The 21,430-nt window shown below is 35.5% G+C and overlaps 1 protein-coding gene across 1 annotated transcript in view; it reads right to left on the minus strand.

Moving 5' to 3' along the window:
• Nucleotides 1-21,430, minus strand: part of MYO16 (myosin XVI) — a 476,542-nt gene that overhangs the window by 175,613 nt on the left and 279,499 nt on the right. The window contains exon 20 of the mRNA XM_045567153.1: nt 9,319-9,391. Coding sequence (XP_045423109.1) covers nt 9,319-9,391 — 73 coding nt within the window. The remainder of the gene's footprint in view (nt 1-9,318; nt 9,392-21,430) is intronic.

Here is a 21,430-nt window from a genome sequence, read left to right on the forward strand (position 1 = left end):
TGTGTGTGTGAGAGAGAGAGCACATAGGCAGGAATGATGTTAGATTTTAGATATTCAATATTTCTCAATATGTTCAGCAGAATGCCATTTGTATAAGATGTTAACAGCTACTTTATAAAAACATTAAATGAGCAGAGGCCAATTGCAGAAACATTGAGTCGAGTTAATGGGCTTCTCTGCAGGAATTTTCAGGGACTTTCATGAGTCAAGTACACTGTGAACCTCAACCTAACTTTTCTGAAGAATACCTTGGGGCTCACCAGACTATTCTATGTGTTTTCTCCAACAACTCAAGCATCCCTGATTTCCACATATTGTCCATAATGGCAGGCACAGTGGGTTAGTGAGGAGATAGCATCTCTCTTGTTTGTTTCAGTTTTACAATTCTATAGTTTATTTTGTTTTGTCTGAATCTCCTATTATTGTAGAAGCCTTTCTTGGGAAAGGGCAGGTTTGCTTGGCTGTTGGCACCGTCTGTCTCCCCCTGAGTCAGAGCATGCTACCTCTGACAATCACCTGGTCTTATTTTAGAAACAGAGGGCTGGAGTACTGCAGGGGGGAGGGCTGCTCCGCTCCCCAGAGTCCCACGTCATGACCCTCATTTAACAGAGAGGAACAAGCCCATTTCTCACCACCTGGCCCCACATGACTGCATTTGATTTTGTCTGTTTATTGATTTTATTTTATTTTTCACCTTTCTACTCCTCTTTCCTTTCCCCCCCTCTTTTTTGGTGGATTACGATTTATCAAAGGAACCAAACGTCCTTTCCTTCTCCAGCTTCTTTTCGACATTTTAAAATCAAATCATATATAAGAGATTTTAAGCAAATATAAATGGCAGTTACTCCATAGGTATAAAGACACGGGTCTTACACAAATAAAAACACTTTCTCTCCCACAACATTTCTTTTAGTTATTCTGTTATTCAGAGCACCATGGGTTCATAAAACAAATCCACTATTTTGATGTGTTAAATTCACAACTACATTTTCCTTTAATGTAAATAATTGCTTTTTGGGGATGTGAAAGATTGGTCTTCAAAAAGAAGTCTGCCAACAACAAATGAACTGGCTAAATTTTATATAATAATATGCTAAGATCAGGAGTGAAAAATACAAATTAAAACAAAAATTATTTTTAGATATTTTGCATGATAACTTGTACACAAGAAACATCCTTTGGTTTAAATAAAATCCATGCCCAAGTGTTGGACGTGTAAACTCTGGTCAAAATGCTCTTATTTTAAAGTTTCAGTCATTATGTCAAATTGTTCATCATTTAAAAAAAAAGGTTTTTTGTTTAGCAATAAAGTTTTAGATTAATCAATTTGCCTTGTTTTTTCATATAAATTCATTCATATATTTCAAAAACAATGATTAATTTATTATTTCTACTCATATAATTATTATTTTTCTGATAGTTGTAATTATCCAGAATTAAAGGCAAAGCTTAGAGATACTGAAGAACTGACATCATGGCCCATGAAGGATTAGGCTTTGGACTCACATGGGTTGGCTTCTGAAGTCCCATTTGGCCTGGTAAAGCTCTTCGGGATATCTCTTAATTTTCTGAGAGGGTTGATGTAAGAGTTAGAAATCATATAGGAAAATAATCTGAGTAATAGTAGGAGCTCAAGAAATTGTAGCCATTATCAAGTACTAACAGAAAACTATATCACAGCATTTTCCTAGTTAGCACATTTGGGATTGGAGGGTTTATATCTGGACTGCCATTATGGTAAATCTGAGCTTTTTCTCTTTTTCATTAAAAGAGCTGAATTCACTCTTCTCTAAAGGGATCTCATTAATGTTTTCAAATACATTAATTCTTCTTATTAGGCTTTGTACCATTTCCTTACAATCATCCTGGTACTCTACAATGAATATATACCTGCATTATCTAACTTATTTATTTATATTAAATGGATTTGGTGAAAAATTCACTATGAAAAAAATAATTAATAGCACATAAAATTCATTAAAGGTTTATTGTTTTTACATGTAATAGAATAAATAATGTTGAGTCCTAAGAGAAATACAGAAATTCTCATAAAAGGGCAGCAGTTAAAGTTTAGAAGATGTATACTAATCCAGATTTAAGTGTAGCTTTCAAAGAACCTTTGCAACTGGAAATAGCCCGAGTTATTAAACTTGGATTCAGATCCTAGTTCTGTGTGAACTTCCATGAGTTACCTAAATTATTTGTTTTCTTTAGCTCTGAAATGGTAATATTATTTAACTTACAGGCATTTTGAGGAAAAAAGTCATTAAATATATAGTTTATATGCTCAAAATTCTTAATTATGTTCTTCCTCCCCATTTTTTTTTTATTTCTTCAAAACAAGTTTTCAAAAATTGTTACCTAAAAAAGGCCTATAACCATACTGTTTATAAACACATAATCTACTATTATTGTAAGAGGTACATTAAAATAGCATCTCATTATTTAATTATTTTGTCTATTTTTCTATAGAAATCTATATAAACAGTATGCTAGAGTTCTGATATATAGTGAAAATAAATACACTTTCTCATTCAAATTTTTCTTAAAACATATTACCCACAGCCTGGAGAGTTCCTGAAATGATGTTGGAAAGTTCAAAGCCATTGTGAAAAAGGGATACACAGAGCAGAAAATTCTTTAAGAGAGAGGTAGACATTTAATGCATGCATGATTTTTAAATCTATATGTGAAACAACTTAATAGCAATATTTTATCATATTTGTATATCAATGATTGGTAGATCAATATTGATATCTAATAGCTATCAGAAGATACACTGGGATTAAAATTATGTGGTTCTGTCATATTTAGGGCTAAAAGAGCAAACCTCTCCTCATTTGAACTTCCCCAATCCTTTTCCCATGATGTCCAATTAGAATGGATCCTTTGTCATCAAGAGATGGGCTGCATTTGCCACATCCCTTGAACCTGGGCATGCTTGTTATTGTCCTGACCTGTAGAGGAAATTATCCTAAGTGACTTCTGAATCCAGGTTATAAAAGCATACAGCTTTCATACGGCTTTCTCCTTTGGGGAAGCCACTCTCAGGAAATCAACCAACATACTGTGAGAAAGTCCAAACTGACCTACGCAGAAGATGTGTGAAGCGACCCACATGGACAGACCCACGCAAAGGGAAACCTACGGCACCATCCAACAGTCAGTGTCCCCCTCTAGATTCGTGGGCGAAGGATCCTTTCGATGACTTTTGCCTCCAGCATTCCAGCTAACCAGCTAAGGCCCCAGACAATATGTCTAGAGATAACCTGTCTCTCGGTGCCCTGTTCACATTCCCAACACAAAACAACCGGTGAGCATAATAAATTCGTATTTGTGCCACGAAGTTTTCAGGTAATTCATTACACAGACATAAAATCTGGAACACTGAAAAATGTATACGGTTAGAAAAAAGGAAGGGACAGGTGCAGAAATGGGAACACACTATCTGGCTAGAGAACAGTTTAAAAAAAGAATGGGTTATTCTAACATTTGTACCCTACCTACCACACCTGAATGTCTGTGTAATCTTCAGTGCCCAGGAGAGGGTCTGGAACTTGGGGCATACATAATAAATGTGTGTTGAATGAATGAACTGCAGATTATTCTGATGCAAATAAGCCAAAAAAATGGATCCTTCCAGGCACTGCTAGTTCACTCTTGCAGGGCAGAGATTGTAGCATTCTCAATTTTACCGTGTGTAAAATGGGCTAATCCATGTGAAGAGTATTTGTTAAGAGTTAAATTAATAGTAGTTAATTCATTATTTGATTTCTCTTTCTATCATAGCTAGGATAGTGATTTCACAATAAAGATAGAAATTTCACTGATTTCAATTTGAAGTTGAAATTGCCAAATTATATAATATAATTTCATAAAACTTTAGAAGTCAAGATATGGATATTTTTCCAAACTCCTTGAACACATAGCTGAAGCCTGGCTGAATTATTGTTCCTCTGAATTTTCCAGTAAGTCTCACTTTTTAGAAAACAGTCTGTAAGCAGGGAAATGTTTTGAGTCCTTGACAACTCTTCTGAAATCAGTTTAGATGAAGCCTGGCTTGAAAATAGATTATATGTCACAATTTTATCTTCTACAACAGAAGCTTTTACTTGGAACACATGCGTTCTCTCCAAATTCTCTAAATTCTTACAGCAGATTGTTGACATGTAATTTTACTAGACTCCATAGCTTGAAGAGATTCATTATGTGCATTTGCATGTATGCGTATGGGGGGCATTTGGGGAGATTATTGTATGTTAGATCATTTGTTGCCACCACTATGCTCTTTAGTGCAGATCTGTACCATGCAGAGCTTTGTAATAACATGTTTGGAGAGAAAACATGCTAGCATTTATTAAAACAATATTTATATAACCTCAATTTTTTCTTATTTATTTAAATGGCATATTATGGATAATTTTAAACATATTCAATAGTGAAGGGAATAATATATGAGCCCATCTACCATCAACTAACTTCAACAATTATCAGTAATTACCGACTCATGGCCCATTCTGCTTTTTCCATTGCCCTATTGTCCCCCAAAGGGGATTCATTTGAAGCAATTTACAGACATTGTGTCATTAAATCAGCAAATATTTTAGTATAATTCGCTGAGATATTAGGACTTAAAGAAACACATCCATAGTATACCATTATCACCATACTATAATCAACAATTTTTTAAAATTTCATCAACTGTCCAGATTTCATATTACCTTAATTGTCTCATAATTTTTATACCTAAGTTAAAAAATTAGGGTCTAATAATATCCACACATTCACCTGACGTATATGTCTTTAGATCACTTTTAATCTATAGACCACTTCTTTTCACATTTTTCCCTGCATTTTATATATTGAAAAAATCAGGTTGTTTGTCCTGTACAGTTTTCCACATTTATTTTATTTTATTTTTTGAGACAAGGTCTCGTCTGTCACCCAGGAAGGAGTGCAGTGGCGCAATCATAGCTCACTACGGCCTCAAACTCCTGGGCTCAGGCGATCTTCCTGCCTCAGCCTCCCAAGTAGCTGGGACAACAGGCACGTGCCACTATGCCTGCCATTTTTTTCTATTTTTTTTAGATATGAGCTCCCACTATGTCGCCCAGGCTAGTCTTGAACTCCTGGCCTCAAGTGATTCTCATGCTTCGGCCTCTGAAAGTACTGAGATTCTGAGCCTGAGCTACCCCGCCAGGCTAGGTTTTCCAGACAGTGAATTTTGCAGTGCATCCTTACAGTTTATTTTACCATGTTTCTCTGTCCTTGGTTCCTGTTAACTATTAGTATTATCAAGAAACTTTATTATATTCAGATTTTCTCCTTCCCCTCTTCCCTTCCTTCCCTGTAGTAATACTTGATAGGTTTCTCGTGCATGTTGTCTTTTTATAATGTTAGCAGTCATTGGTACCCATTGCATAGATCCACTCCTTACTAGGAGCTATGAAATTGACTTGTTCTAATTCTACATTCACTCTTCATTTATTTCTAATGGCATTGCATCAGGTTATAAGTCAGCGTAGGGAGGAGTGGTATCTTTATAATGTTAAGCCTTTCTGCCTGAAAACGTAGTATGTCTTTTCATTTGTTTAAGACTATTTTTCTTTTCAAAAATGTTTTAAAGTTCCCCTCACTTAGGTTGTTTAGTTTTTATTTAAAACAATATAAATGGTGTCTTCTTTTCTAGTTACTAATATTTTTAAAATATATGTTATTGATTTTACACACTGATTTTACAACTTGCTACTTTGCCAGGTTCTCTTATTGTTCGTAGTAATGGTCTCATTAATTCTTTTGGGTTTTCTAGATACATAATCATGTCTGGAAGTAGTAATATTTTTACCTTTCCTTTACACTTCTCATGCCTCAAATTGCTTTCTCTCTGCTAACATCATTGGCATTGCAGTGTGTAGGGGAGTACCTTTGTTTTGTTTATTACCTTTCTATTTATCAAACTTATTATATACTTTGAATTCACTACTTTTAATGCTAAAGAGTATCCTAAAATAAAATAAAAAAGAGTGGACTGTAGAGGTTTTCCCATCAAAGCTTTGGGAAATATTTTTGCAGTGCTGGATATGAACTCCACATAATAAAGGAAACAAAATTTTATGAAATGTAGCTATTATATGACAGCAAGTGGGTGATAATATAATTAATTAATCAGGGTGACAGACTAATTAGCCTCTCAAATTGTACTTTGGGACTCAAATTATTTAGTGTACCTTTCTCTACTGAAGTAACAAACTACTGCTAGATTATATCAACTATAATTTTTACACTAAAAATTGTCCTGATTATAATAAAAGAAATAATTTTGAAGAGAAATGATTCATTAAAAGCCTGTCATTGTCTGAATGTTTGTGTACCCTCAAAATTTGTATGTTGATGTGAATCACCAAGTTGACGGTATTAGAAAGTGGGCCTTTGGGAAGTGATTAGGTCATAATGGCTCCACCCTCCTGAACAGGATTGGTGCCCTTCCTAAAAGAGGTCCTAGAGAGCTGCCCTGCCCTTGTGCCATGTGAGGATGAGGTGCTGTCTCTGGAACAGAGAAGCCCTCACCAGATATGAATCTGCAGGTGCCTTGATCTCGAACTTCCCAGCCTATGAGCAATACATTTCTGTTGTTTATCAATTACCTAAAGCTAAGATATTTTGTTATAGAAGCCTAAGACAAAGTCAAAGAAAATAGGATTGGAATTTCCTATTAGTTAAAACGAATTCTCATTTAAGAATATTGTAAGCATCTCCCATTTAATCTTTAGAGCTCCTGCAGGGTATGAGGTTGGAGATGCTGACCTTTTGGAGATGTGGACGTGTTGGTGCTGCGTGACGGCCCCTTGGGTGTGTCCTTATTCTAAACGTTTGTCAGGCTTCTTAGAGAGGAATGATTCTTGAGACACACATACATTATTTCTGCACAAGAAGAACCACTAGGAAATCCACTATCAAGATTTTTTTTTCTTAGCAGTGTATTCTTTAAATTGAAAACACATTTATTAAATTTCTATTACATACCAAATGTAGACACAATTTCAATCCAGAAGGAGTTGACATTCTAGTGAATAGCTGATCAATGGGTCAATAAGCTCAAAACAGAATAAAATAAATACTTACAAAAACACTAATATTTTTCTAGGTTTGATTCTGAATACAGCATTGATTTTTTAAGCATTTTGTTGAGAGTTAGCAATGGAATTAAAATGAGGAAGTCCACCTTCTGTTAGCAACAAAAGAATCTAGAATGTATCCCTTAAACCAGTGGCCTTTAAAGAAAAAAAGTTCACGTGCAAATTTAGGAACTTTGCTAAGCCCAGTTTAAGATGAGATTTGTATTCATCACAAAGAAAGTAATGTTATCCTTCTGAATGACTCCCAGTTGTTACTGTGTACAATAGCAAAACTACTAAGAAAACAATGTATTTTTTTAAATAATAATTTTTTTTCATAATTTAAATCTCAGAATTCATTTTGAGATTTTACTCATAAAATCTAGTCTAAAACTAGCTTTTGGCATTTAATAGAGATTTACTCATTAGACTGGGAAAAAAAAGTCATTCCTTGTTATACAGAAATTTCAGACTATGAATATGTCCTAAAATATATCATTGAAATATTTAGCAAAAAGAAAGAATACTGACGGATTTACATAATTGTAGTAAAGTAAGTATGCAATACAATATAAATGTTTTGCACATATTAGTGCAGACATGATTGATATTTATGTTTGGGGGTGGAGCAGCAGCTTGGGAGCAAGTCCCCCCATAAAGAACTTTACATGACATCGTTCCATCTGTCACTTACCAGGGGATGGATGAACCAGGGAATCTCATTACAGACATGAAAGCTTCCTTGTTTTTTAAGGTAAAAACGTAAGGAATCTATACTGATGCCTGTCAACACTCAAGCATTTGAGCTGAGAAATACATGATCAGATGCAGCCTGCAAACCTGCATATATTATATATCTTCTACTATTCACACTTAACTACTTTCCTCCTTGTGTTCATCATTATTTTTCTTATGGTAAGCAATAAATAAAAATGTGAAGTCTTTCCTTTTCTATTAATCCATAGAAAAGTATAAAAGAGGAAGAATTTTATGTCATCTTTGGTGTTATTTCAAATCAGACATTTTGCAAAGTTTTGTAAGGAACATGCTTCACGTTACCTCAGCTTGGATTAGGTGAGTCAGCATAATTAAGATCTACACATAGGATAATGCAGAACTTTTCTAGAAATAAAGTTGGCTAAATTTCAAAAGGGTTTTAAGTGTTCTCATTTACAGCAGTAATGGTATCTAGCCATCATTTCTTAAAAATGTGCAGTGTGATTGTCAATGACACCACAATCTCTATTTAATCATGTTTAATCTTACAATTCTGTAAATCTATTATTATCATGATTTTACAAATAAGAAAGCCAAGGCTATAGATCCTTCATTTTGGTCAAGAACTCTATGCCAGTAAAAGTCACAGAATTGGGTTTCTAATACATTTTATTTAATTTTTTGTCCAGTATCATTAACCACCCCATGATCGGTTACCTTAAGAAAATGAAGCCAAACAAATTACATAATTATTAAAAATTCTCCCCAAACTCTGCTTCATTGTAATTCTTTCTGTAATATAATGCAGTTTGGTTTTCTATCTTTCTACTTTTATCTTTTTACAGGTTTATTTTTCTTCTCTGCTTGCTAAGGAAAGTTGTACTTCTTTCTCTTCTTTAACATTTAATTTTTAGGTATACTTAATTTGATAAAACTATTCATGCAGTACTATTAAAATGCCTAACAATGTAGCACTTTATAAAGTGCCCTAAATTATAGATGGTTTAAAAATAACCAGTGCTTCTGTAATGTGTTTTTATGAATTTACAGTAGTCCTATGTATGAATGGCACATAGAGATGAATCTACAAATCACAGCATGTAGCATAATGGAGTATTTCCACTCTGATTTTTGGCCAAGGTTTCTGAAGGTCTTTGCCCTGATTTCAAATATTCATGTCCTCCCTCTCTCTGACCTAGTAGAAATAATATTTCTGTAAGTACAACTCAGGTCTCCATCTTGTATTGTCTTTTCAAACAAGTGACTCTGTTTTTAATGTGTGACTATGCCACTTTTTATAAGGCCACATAAAAATGATGAATATGTCAACAAACCAGGGATATTAATATTAAAACATGAGAGTAAAGCACTTATTTTAATTTCGTATTTGCAAGTCATTACACTAACAGTCTATACTGAAGTAAAAAATAACTTAGTTGGAAAAAAGCCATTAAAGTTCATAAAATTTCAGAAAAAGCTTACTTACTTGTTCAAATTCATTCTTTTGAAATTCTTCAAAACCAAAGATGTCCAGTATTCCAATATCCAATGTCTGCATGCTGAAACAAAATGATATACCAGGATAAATGGGCATCCTTACATCCTTAACCCTATCACCCCAGACCCTCTGCTTGTTGGTATTTCAGGTTAGAAGAATCCAATTAGTTATTATGTTCCTGTCAATCTGAACTAAAAATGTAAAATTATCTTAGTGCCTGGTGGAAATCTTTGAAAGTTAGCAAAAAAAGTGTTCTTTTAATGCTTTGGTTTAAACACAAATACATAAACAAAAAACACACTGATTTCTAAATTTAAAATGTAACAATATATGCATGTTTTAATATTTGCTTCTCTAAAACAGTCCTTGCATCTGCTCCCTAGATCGGACTTGTTTTCCCTTAAGGGACTTCAGCCTGCATACCAAGTGGCTCTCACTAGCTGTTACTTAGGCTATACATGCAGTAAATCAAGAGTTTTTTCATCACACACAAGTACAATACAAGGTAAATCACAATTAAGTCACATGCATGTTTTTTGACACATTAAATTTAATCACTTCAAAAAATTACATTGTGATCTTCCAGAAGTAATTTTTATAAAAGAAAAATGAAGAAAGTGAAACTTTGAAGGATAATTTAAAGAAATCAATCTTGTGATTCAATGTAAACTATCACTCTTAGGATTTACAACAGTCTTGGGTGATAAAATCTCAGACCTCTGAATCCACATGGTGAGTGAGGAAAGAAGTAAGACAAACCTGAGTCAGTCACAGCAACCCTAACAACTGTGATCTTGTGAAGAGGGTTACGGGATGCATGGGGAAGTACACATGAGGTTGCTTTGAGCAAAAGAAAAAAGTCCCCAAGTGATTCTGGAATGTCCAGGAGAATCTGCACCCTGCCTCTTCTGCATCATTGACCTAGAGTATCAATAGGACAATTGTCTTCCTCATTTTCTGCCAATGGGTACACTATTCCATTATCATTATAGTTATTATAGTGTCAATACCCATTATTGTTGTTAGTTGTTGAATTTTTATATCCTTTCCATTTACTTTGTCCAAACTGTAGAACCAAATTGGCAAGCACCTGTGGATTTGCACCTGTATTTTGTTTCTTACAAGCAGTACACAATCATGATACTTGAGGGTCTGTAATACGTCACTTAAATAACAATTATTTTCCTTTAAAAATGTCAAGTAATAATTCTATGATATCCTGCAGATAAGATCATTTGTTGTATATGGTAGAAATATAAATGTGATAGTAGGAAGGAGAGCTTTTTAAAAAAAACCCTTAATACAAACTTCATATGTCAAAGAATATAAAGCTAAGAGAGAAAGAATTATCAAATGCATGTCTCTAACTAATTGATTTAGTTTTTTATAAGGAAAAACAAAGATAGCTTTGTAACTCACACAGTGTGCCCAAATAAATTCTGCATGCCTTAGAGAGCTAAACATTAGGACAAGAAACTATCAAAATGTATGAACACAAATGTGATTATTTTTTCTGATTTCAGTTTTGAGACGAGTCAAAAGAAATGTTTAAAGGTGTGATTACACAACTATTGAACACGTTTACAACTATTAAACTCTTTTTTAGGATAAATAATATAAATAAAATTAAGTTTCCATTAGAGGAAACATTTAAAATGTGTTGTGCCTTTAATTTTAATAGATTTTTTTTTCAGATCTCTTGTCTTCCATCATTTGACATCCATCCATTCTCCTCTCTAGCCTGCTCTCTTTACAGTATGCACAAAGTATGTTGAGAATGATGTTCCCTTAGTGCTAACAATGGTGCTGAGATTTAGGAATATTTCTTTCTTTGTTTTGGTTGTTTTTGAGAATATGTGTGTGAGTGTCCATGTGTGTTATCCATGTAATGAGATGATTTATTTCTCTTGTAGGAGCTTAGAGATGAACTTGGAGTTGTTCAGTCTCAGGTAGGAATCCTGGTTCAAACACTTTTTAGTTGGATAACTTTGGGCAAGTTACTTCAATTTTTTGAGCTGTGGTTCCCTGACATATAAAAATAAGATAACAAGTGAAATCTGTCCATCTAGATGGTTGCTAGAATTAGAGTTAACACAAAGTTCTAGAAAAATAGCTAGTGTTAAATATATAGTGTGTGCCCAATAAGTGGGAGTTAACTTTTTAAGAAATATTTTTTTAAAACTTACTATATAAATAAGAGGAATAATTAAAAGAGAAATATAAATGATTGATAGGCATAAGAAAGTATCAGTCTCATTAAAATTGCAAAGAAATAATATTTTAAAAATTAGGATGAGAAAGATATTTTCCCATACACTTTTTTTTGAGAGCTTAATTTGGTAGAGTCTTCCTCAAAAACAATTTGGTTACATGGCATAAAGCTTTGAAATGTTCATATCATTTGTACTAATACTTCCATATGTAGAAACCTATGTGAAGAAAATGATCACAAATGCCATTAAGATTTGTATACAAGGATATTCATTGTTAACTTAATCACAATAACAACAGAAAGAAATAACAAATCTCCTACATCAAAACCACAATTAATTAAATGGTATGCATTCTATGGTGGATTAATTTAAAGAAACTGTCCAGTTAATAGAAAGCAATATATTAAGTCTGAATAAAGAAAAAACCTAATTATATATCTAGAAGATCTCGAAAGTAATTGAGCCTGAAAAGAAGAAATAGATATTTTTGTTTACTTGTTTTTAACTATTCCCTGTATTGTAAGGTTTCTATATTGAAACACTGCTATTTTTATAATCAGAAAATATTCAATTGATGTGTACATAAAGACAATATGAAAACATGAAAAATGTTCATGAATGACATTATCGAAAAATAAAAAGCCAGAAACAAAATATATGCTTATAGGTTAATTTGAATGATGTTAAAAAGTAAATCCATAGCACAGGAAAAATAAGGCACATTTTAACAGTAGATGTTATAAAATTGTAATGTTCTATACTGAGTATTATAATAATCTTTATTATTAAGCTTATTTAAAACCCTTTATCTAAAAATACGTATGGATTTGTGTTGTGGCATTTTTTGATTCAGTGGAGGAAAAGGGCACCAATAACTTTAAGGGCAGAGAGAAGAAGCTAGAGCCCAGCAGCAACAGGAAATAGGTGTCTGGTTTGGCCAGCAGTAGGAGGTGCAGCAGGTGCAGGAGGGAACCCCAGGAGTCAGGAGAGAAAGGTCTCACTCTCCTGAAGGCCAGGTACTGGTGTCAAGTACAGGTGTCTCCTCTGTCCACTTACATCAGGAGCTCTGCCTCAGGCTCTCACGTCAGACTCCCCCACTTGGTTCCCAGCTGACCTTGGCAGCAGCAGCCCTATAATTACAGCACATAGTTTTGATAGAATTTTGGGAAAAGTACAAGAGATACCAGTGACGCTATGTCACCTCATACATACTTCTCCTCCACAGAAGGATGACAAATTTGTGTCAACACACAAAACAGAGATGTTTGGCCACCAAGGCACGTGTGGGTGAGGGAGTCACATTAAAGGATTCTGAGTCATATTGGGGAAAGTAGTGTATTAATTGGTAATTTGGAGTAGCATATATTTTTGTTGAAAGGGTACTCCTCTTAAATGAATTTTTTTCACATTTCATAGACTCTGATTCCAAACATACTTGGTTTATAAAACCAAGTATGGGGGTGGGGAGGAAAATCCATCGTCAAGAGAAAAATTAAATGTAAGTTTAAAGCATTTTAAGGACTGCTTTTGCAATTACTGGGAGACATAATATGTTCATTTAAAAGAATCTATTTCATCATTTATGACTGAATGAAATACATGTCTGTTATTGCAATAGCAACCTGGGCAGGATAGTTACAAAAACTTTTAGCTAGCAAAATGCCCATACTATGTAGCAGTCAGCATTGCTGTCACTCCTTTATTGATATCTGACTTTTATTGCACAGGCATTTAACTCAACATTCAATTTCTGGCAAAGAGTAACAGAAACAGTTCATCTGACCAGCCAGGATGCAATCTGACATTGGAAAATTAACATACTAATGAGATGGTCTATTACAGTTCAATTCTGCCTTAAAATTCTCTTGAAAACTTTCCTAATAGTTAACAAAACTTGTTCACTTTGCATTAGTATATTAGTATCATAAACCTTTTATATCAGGCAAAATATTAAATGCCAAGCCATCTGTCTGGTTTTGATGTTTCCTTTCATGCGTGTAGGTATAGGGGGGAGGAAGGTCCAAGTTAAAGAGAACGTCTATCTTAGAACGTGGACAAACTCACTTCATCTGAGCAGAAAGATCTGGTGGTGTGTAGAAGTCACATTTTGTCCTCAATCATCCTTAAGCAAGGAGATTCCCTGGAGAGTTACCTAAGTATTTAGTAACATTAGAAAACTGCTTAACCTTCCTTTGGCACAAAACTCTTAGACTGAGTTAGAGTTGAGTCAGCCTCATAGGCCAATCATAGATCAGTAGGATGTCAGATGGGGTAAGAATGAACCTAAACCCATGCGAGACTTGAGCAATCTTGTTGTCCAGACTTACTGCCCTTGGGATCAGCTGGACATACACAGAGGGCAGTGGCAGGAAGATCCTGGGGATGTTGGGCTGTGCTATGGCATTCACCAGTTATACCACCAACATGCTGGTTTGTTTAGTTCAAATAAGTTTTGTGTTTTTAATGGGCCAGGAACACTCACTGTGGAGGCTGACTCTGCCCACTCCTTAGCTTATCTCAACCTCTCAGGGGTTCCCGTAAGAGGAACTTGGGAGAGAGAAGTAGGATCCCAGGATTGCATACTTTTGGGGGTTTCTCCCTTTTCATTTTTTGACTGAAGAAAGTACTTGAGGCTTATCACTTTCTGAAATCATGCCATAAATTACGGAAAGTGTTGCAATTGCTGACAAAGTCAAGCTAGAAGCTGAGAGATGACCAAAACAGCCATCTTAATTCTTAATTCTTAATAGTATTGTGCAAACCAACATCTTTCCTAAATGCAGTCACTCCCTGCACTTCTTCCCACGGGAAATGTAAGTTAGGAAGTACAAAACTGGGGACCCATTGAGAGGAAGATTGCAGTTAATTAGCCTGGACATCTAAGAAAACCCTAGGATAAGGATGAACACTAGAGCTAACACTTTATTGATCACTGTGTACCAAACACTGTTATGAACAATTTTAAATGCCTTACCTCATTTAACCTTCACGACCACCCCATGAGATAAATGCTACAATCATTCCAGTGTTGCAGAGAAGAACACTGAGATAGAGAATAGTGAAGTAATTTGCCCAAGGACAACACGCAAGTGTGTCATACTAACACACATTAGTATTAGACGGATAAAGGTTGTGAACCAGGCCATCTACCTCTAGGTCCTGTGCTCAGGGCCTATGAAGTGCTGCATAAAACTTCTCCCAAGCGCTGGTCATGTGCACAAGTCTACTTCTGCCTTATTTAGAAACCAGGAAGCAAACTGTCCCTATTTGGGATTAAAAAATGGGCAGTACATCAACAATGGCAGTAATAATAAGAGTACATATCATAAAATATCATTTCTATCCTTCATATCAGTGAAAGCTACAACTCACAGCTTAAAAGCAGGAGTACTTAGTACTTTTAATGAATATACATTCTTATTTATTATAAGCTGCATTTATAACAAGGATATATATGTACGTTTTGTTACCAAAAGCATCTTTAGAAATAAGAATCAACCCAAACTACCACATAATTTAATTACATATATTTAATTTATGATAACTCATGTATTTCTAACTAAAACAACTCTCATTTCAGAATAAGTCAATATGACACTAAGTAAATATGACACCACTACTCCACCACATATTCTGCAGTTGTTAAAAAGAATGATTACCAAGAATGGATAGAGACATGGGCAAATAGTTATCACAAGTGAAATGAGACAAATACAAAACTGTATTATGGGATGTGAAAACACCTAGAACCCTCATACATGGCTGGTGATAGCTTGAATTAGAAATTTGGAAAGTGGTTTGGCTTTATCTACCAAAGCTAAACACATGACTATTGAATGACTCAGAAATTCCATTCACGGGCGTTATCCAAGAGAACAAGTACATATGTCCACCAAAGCACACACAGGAGAATTTTCAGGGCTGCTTTATTTATAATAGTCAAAAACTGGAAACAACCCAAGTACCCATTAATAATAAAATAAATAACTAAGTCATAGTATGTAGCGGTATGTCCATATATATTTTTATAAAAGAATATTACCCAGTAATAGAATAAGAATGAATTTCTGCTATACTCATCATTAGATACACTGCTCACATACATAACAATATCGAGCAAAAGAAACCAGATATTTAAAAAGTTCATGAAGGAGCATTCTGTAGTGTTGGATGTATTCGACATCTCAATTTGTGTGCAGGTTACATTTTCATGTTACATGTGTAAAAACACATTGAACTGTACACATAACATGCATTTCAGCTATGTTACACCTCAATAAAACTGTAAAAAAATGCATGCTCACTTGGATTACAACTATGCAGAGGGATAGCGATTACTAGTTAAATATTTGTTAAATGAGAAGCACTTAAATGCATATTTATTTTGGCACTGCCAAGTCAAACACGATGTTGGAATAGTGAATCTTACTATGATTGACACCGGCTACTACAAGGGGCTCAGGCACCAGTTATTAACAAAGACATCAGCAGGAAAATAAATTACAAACAAGATATTTGAGTGACCCAGACCTTAAAGAAGAGGTGAAAATACATTCTTCCTGAAATTGAATCTCATTATAGTGATATTTATCCCATTATTTTTTTCATTTATGTTTAAGATTTATATCTATCTGTCCTCCTCCTTATGTCTGTGGACACTTTTGTAAATACACAACACCACTCTTTGAAAGCCAAGTTCTATTTCTCAGGGATGCCTTTAGACCAATGACTTTACTCCCTCCAACAAAAATAAAGAGAAGTAGTTTCTCTGTTCAACCAATTATCTGCATAACTGAGTCAGAGAGACAAACAAGAGAGAGGCTCCTTGGTTGACGAACATTGTTGTAAGGAGTGATGGGTTTCCTGACCAGGAGTATCAACCAAAGAAGCATGCCGTCAATCAAAGCTTTGAAACAAAACAAAACAACAGCAAGTCATGAAGCCAACTCATGTATAGTCCTCGTGGTTTATTCTTGCTGTCTCAAAGTCAGTGGCCAACTGTCTTATTCCACATGCCACACAGTAACAGGTAGTAGTTATATCTACATACTTCTAAACCAGGATCCTGCATCACTATATTTGGACTAAGTTTTGTAAATCGGCAATGTCAAAATAAAACCTAAATGAAGATGCAGGAATTCTGTGGCTTATTTGTTTTTTCAAGGAAATGTTAATTTTAGTCTTAGATCAAAAAGATACCTCTCCTCTCCTTTCTGTCTGAGTCAGTTTGTAGATAACTGGGGGACAGGGATCCACTGATGTATTCAGGACTTGGGATCAGGTAACTCAGCAAGGTTGGGAAGATACTTTCAAAATAGGGGGCAGGTTTGAAGGGACTGTGAACTCTGAGAGATATTTACAGTTCACACTTTGGCTTTCCACAAACCTGTGGTTTACGGTGAAGATGGCGGGTCAGTGCATATGGCCAAGGTCAGTCAGGGAACACTCAAGGAAAAATTTAGGGAAACTCAAAAGGTGTAAAACCCAATTATGTGCATCTGGTTTGGGCCAGCAAATCAGAAAGACAGAGACAGAGGCAAGGCCCCCAAAGGGGTGTGTAATCCAGGTTGGCTGAGTGGGAGATTTCTGTGATCTTCAGAGAAGAGGTTGGATTTCTAACCATAGAAAAGGGAGTTTTCCCTGTATGAGAATGGGTGGATGAGTTCTACCAGTCACATGCTTCTCTGAGACAAAAAAAAGAAAAAAAATCTAGCTATGGCAAATGTGTGTGGATTGGGATTGCCACAAGGCAGGATTCTAGATTCTGCATGGAGCTCCAGCCCTTCTCTGGAGGTTACACTTGTTAAGGTAGCATCCCTGAAAGAGGTGAGGTAACCTGGGTCATGGTTATGGGCATTTACAACCTTCAAAATTCACCTATTACTAGTGGCCCTGCCAGTTCTGCTACTACTCAGAAACTCATTAGGTTCGATATGTTTTAGCATAATTTGGGTTGGGGAGGGCCAATCAGAGTTCACCCATTATGGCATAAAGTAGTGAGGTTGCACTTGCAGAGAGGGAAAGTTTTCGTGATGAAGTATGGAGAAGACTGCGTAGAGCCGCTGGCTGAGACTAAAAGATGAGCTATGAAACTCAGCAGATATTTAGGAGAATTCTCAGAATGTCTAGCTCTTCCCAGGGGTGGAAATTTCCCAAGGTGATTAATCCTATTTTGCCTTTTCTTGATGTTAGATCAGTATAGTAAGAATGCTGTAGGTGATTGTGTCTTTTGCCAATGAGAGGGGAAGAGGGGCTCAAATAACTATTTTGCAAACTGAAAGGGAAGCGTATGGATAGCTCCTCACTGTTTCAACCTGCCAATTAAAAAGCACCGTGAAGCTTCACCTGCCCTTCCGTCTGTCAGCAACTGGGAGTATAAAGGCCAGCCCCTGTCCTCCGGCAGCATCCATTCTGTTTGGGAGCTATGAGCTGGAGAGTTCATCCTCTATTTTGGTAACATTGAATTATGTGTATGCTTCTACTTGCAGAAATCTCAACTCTATTAGGCATGTAATGCTTTGGGCACCAGTTCTCCTTAATGTTTTAAAATTGGCTACCGAAGAATATCTCGTGTGTGTTTCAGTTCTACAGTCAACTAAACGTGAATACTCTTTATCTTGAATTCAAAGCTTCTCTGCACAAGTGCTTTGTGCTTCTCCAAGATAACGCACAACATTTTTTCCTTTTTTTTGGCAATAAGAAGTCCCTGTCTTGAATTGTAAAATTTGTTTTGTAAACATCTTGAACTAATATACCACAGAATGCTCTCCGGGAAATACTGTCCCACTGCCAGTCGCCATGTACCTTCCATGGTTCTGATGTAAGACACAGATAGAAAAATGTACTGGTGAGAAAGAGAAAGGGAGAAAGGTGAGAGAGAAAGGAGAGGATGGAGAGATCAAATCAATGGTATAGTTGGTGTTTGTTTCTAGAAAAATAATTTGACATCACTCTGCATGACATTTATTCTAAGCTTCAAACCAATTAGATAACTATGATTTACCTTTGTTGTTCTGATTTAGTCTTTGGCCTTGAGCTAACACATATTTTCAACAAAAATTCCAAATTATTACTGGCAGTCTAGAGGAGAATATCAATGGAAAAGGTATTTTTTAAAATAAAAATTGAAGAAAGTGTGACCTTAAATCATTTCTAATTTAGCCATTCCAATCAGAAAATTGTGTCTTGGGGTGCTGCAAACTATGGATTGGTCTGAACTATCCAAAACATATTTCAAGAGCATCAGATGTTTGGGTGCCCCTGATGTTTTTAAACTTACTCCAAGTAGGAATCATAGACTCATAGGTCTTGAGATCAAAAACAAGCCAAAGAGATATATACGATAAACCTCATATGTAGGCAGATGGGATGTGATTATCACAATTTCAGGGACTGAGAAAACTAAGATTCACAAGACATAAATGTTTTACTAACGATTTCATTAATGTTAAGCAGTAGGCTCAGAATAGGAATCCAGATCTTTTGCTTCCTATTACCCTTTAAAAAATTAAAACCCAGCTAAAAGATATAATTACAGCATTCATAAATTAATGACCCTGCACTTTGGAATAAATGCACATACACAAAATACAAAAGCTACATACCATTTCAACCCATGAGCTGTAGGTTACCGTAAAAAGTGCTGTTCAATTTGTTCTTTATCATGGTTTTTTAAAGAGTTCCTTTTATAGCGATTCTCTTCCAATTCAAACTCTCCTTCTTTTTATTTTTTATTTAATTTTAAAAATAAGTTTTATTGATATATTTAAGGTATACAACATGATATTAAAAGATACATATATGGTAAAATGGATACTATGGTGGAACAAATTAACATATCCATCATCTCACATAGTTACTCATTTTCCTCACTGTGGCAAGAACAGCTATAATCTACTCCTTTAGCAAAAATCCTGAATACAGTACACCCTTATTAACTATGTCCTCATGTTGTACTATAGATCTTCTGATTCCTTTGTCCTAGACATTTGCTACTTTGTATCCTTTGACCTACTTCTCATTTACTTCCCTCCCTGTGGTTCCAACTACTAAGTGTTCTAGATATCTTTTCAATGTAATAGAAGTATTGAGAAACAAAGGTGTTCATTATCTGAAGGATCAGGATTTTAATGGCCCAGAAGATGACAGACCAAAGAGTTTGAACACACCAGGAAGAGGAATCATCTCACAGTCTCTGAAATCACTTGTGAAATGGAGAGCTGTCTTTCTAATAATCACTTGCAAATGTAAGTACTCCCAATTTGTGGTTCCAAGTAGCAGCTATAAAATTAAATTAGATAATGACTTGTAGCAAGTGATGCTTCTGGATAACCAAGCACCCCAAAATTCAGTGATCTAACACATTAAGTATTTATTATTGTTCACAAGTCTGTGTGTCAGATTGGGCCACCTGACAGGCATTGGCAGATCCAGAACGACCTAACCCAAATGCCTCGCAGTTGCCTTGCTACTGGCTGGGATGACACAGGTGGCTGTGTCATCTTCCAGCAGAACAGCCTGGGCTTCCTCACGTGGCAGTGACAGGGATCTGAGAAAGTAGGTTTGTGCAAGGCTTCAGAATTGGCACGCCATCATATTTGCTGTACTTTCTTGGTTAAGGCAAGTCACAAGGCCAGCTCAAATTCAAAGGAAGAGGAAGAGATCTAACCTTTTGTAAGAAAAGCATCAAAGTCATATTGTTTAGGGAATGGATGCAGAAAATAATAAAGAATTGAGACCATTTTTGCAACCTACCACATGGCTCTTCTCTTGATAGTGGCTTTTCAGCTAGCTTTTACTCAATTCATTTATAGTTCGTTCATCCTCTCACTAAATGTGTATTGAGCACCTAGTTTTACAAAGCGCTGTGCTGGATGCTAGAGTTCCAGACACAAAGACATGCCAAGAGCCTTGTCCTTACGGGCATGTCCATATTCGTATATATTTAACTCTAATAATTTTGCTTGAAATAAAGAAATTAACTATATTTTTTAAGGGTTAAACTTTTTAGGTTTAAAACTAAGCTTCTCCCCCCTCTTTTTTGATGGTCTTCAATGTGGGAGGCATTTTTGGAAAAATCCAGGTTTTTGAGTTTTACATACTAGGGTTCATACCCCAGGTCCACCACTTCCTAGCTGAGTGGCTTAACCTGTCTGAATTCCAGTTTCTTCATCTGCAGAAGGGCTATGTTAATGCCTACCTCATGGCTAATGTCAATATAAACTGTAATAATCTTCCGCTCCAAGCCTGGCTCATTTGTAGTAAAATTCAATAAATAACCACAGTAATTATACCTTCGCCACTTATCACACCTACATACAGAAAGTCGTCAGGCTTGGAATATATATTTTTAACAAGACAGTATGTGAACAGAGAAAAGTTCAAAGCACGAAGCTCACAAAAATGACAAATGTCCTTTCGTGGAAAAGCACATCCTCTTCAATCAGAAAATTATATTTGAAAAAGGCAAACAATATTTAACTAGCGGTACTGACATTTCCTTCCTCGTGTTTTTTTTTTTTTCAGGCACAGACAGGGTCACGAAGAGCCGGAATGGGACATTCTGCTCTGCTTTCTGAACGGCACTGCAGCATTATTTATTCTGGCAGAACTGCCACTGTGCTCAAATGACAGGCACAGAGAGCATAATAAACACAGATTCGGTTAACTCTATTGAGCAGGACAGTTATCAGGGGGTTGAAAAGAGGCCAAATGCATTTCCCCGGTTAGAAATAAAACAAGAGAGCAGGAATGGCCAGCAGCGTAATGAATTTTCCCCTTTGTATAAAATATACAAGCTTTAGCCCCTGCACTCCTGGCTCAGGAAAGAGCTAGAGAAGTAGCATGCTAGAAGGTTTTTATTAATATTGCCTTTTTAAATCACTGCA

The sequence above is a fragment of the Lemur catta genome, chromosome 13 (assembly GCF_020740605.2).
Source record: "Lemur catta isolate mLemCat1 chromosome 13, mLemCat1.pri, whole genome shotgun sequence".
In the NCBI taxonomy this organism is placed as follows: Eukaryota; Metazoa; Chordata; class Mammalia; order Primates; family Lemuridae; genus Lemur; species Lemur catta.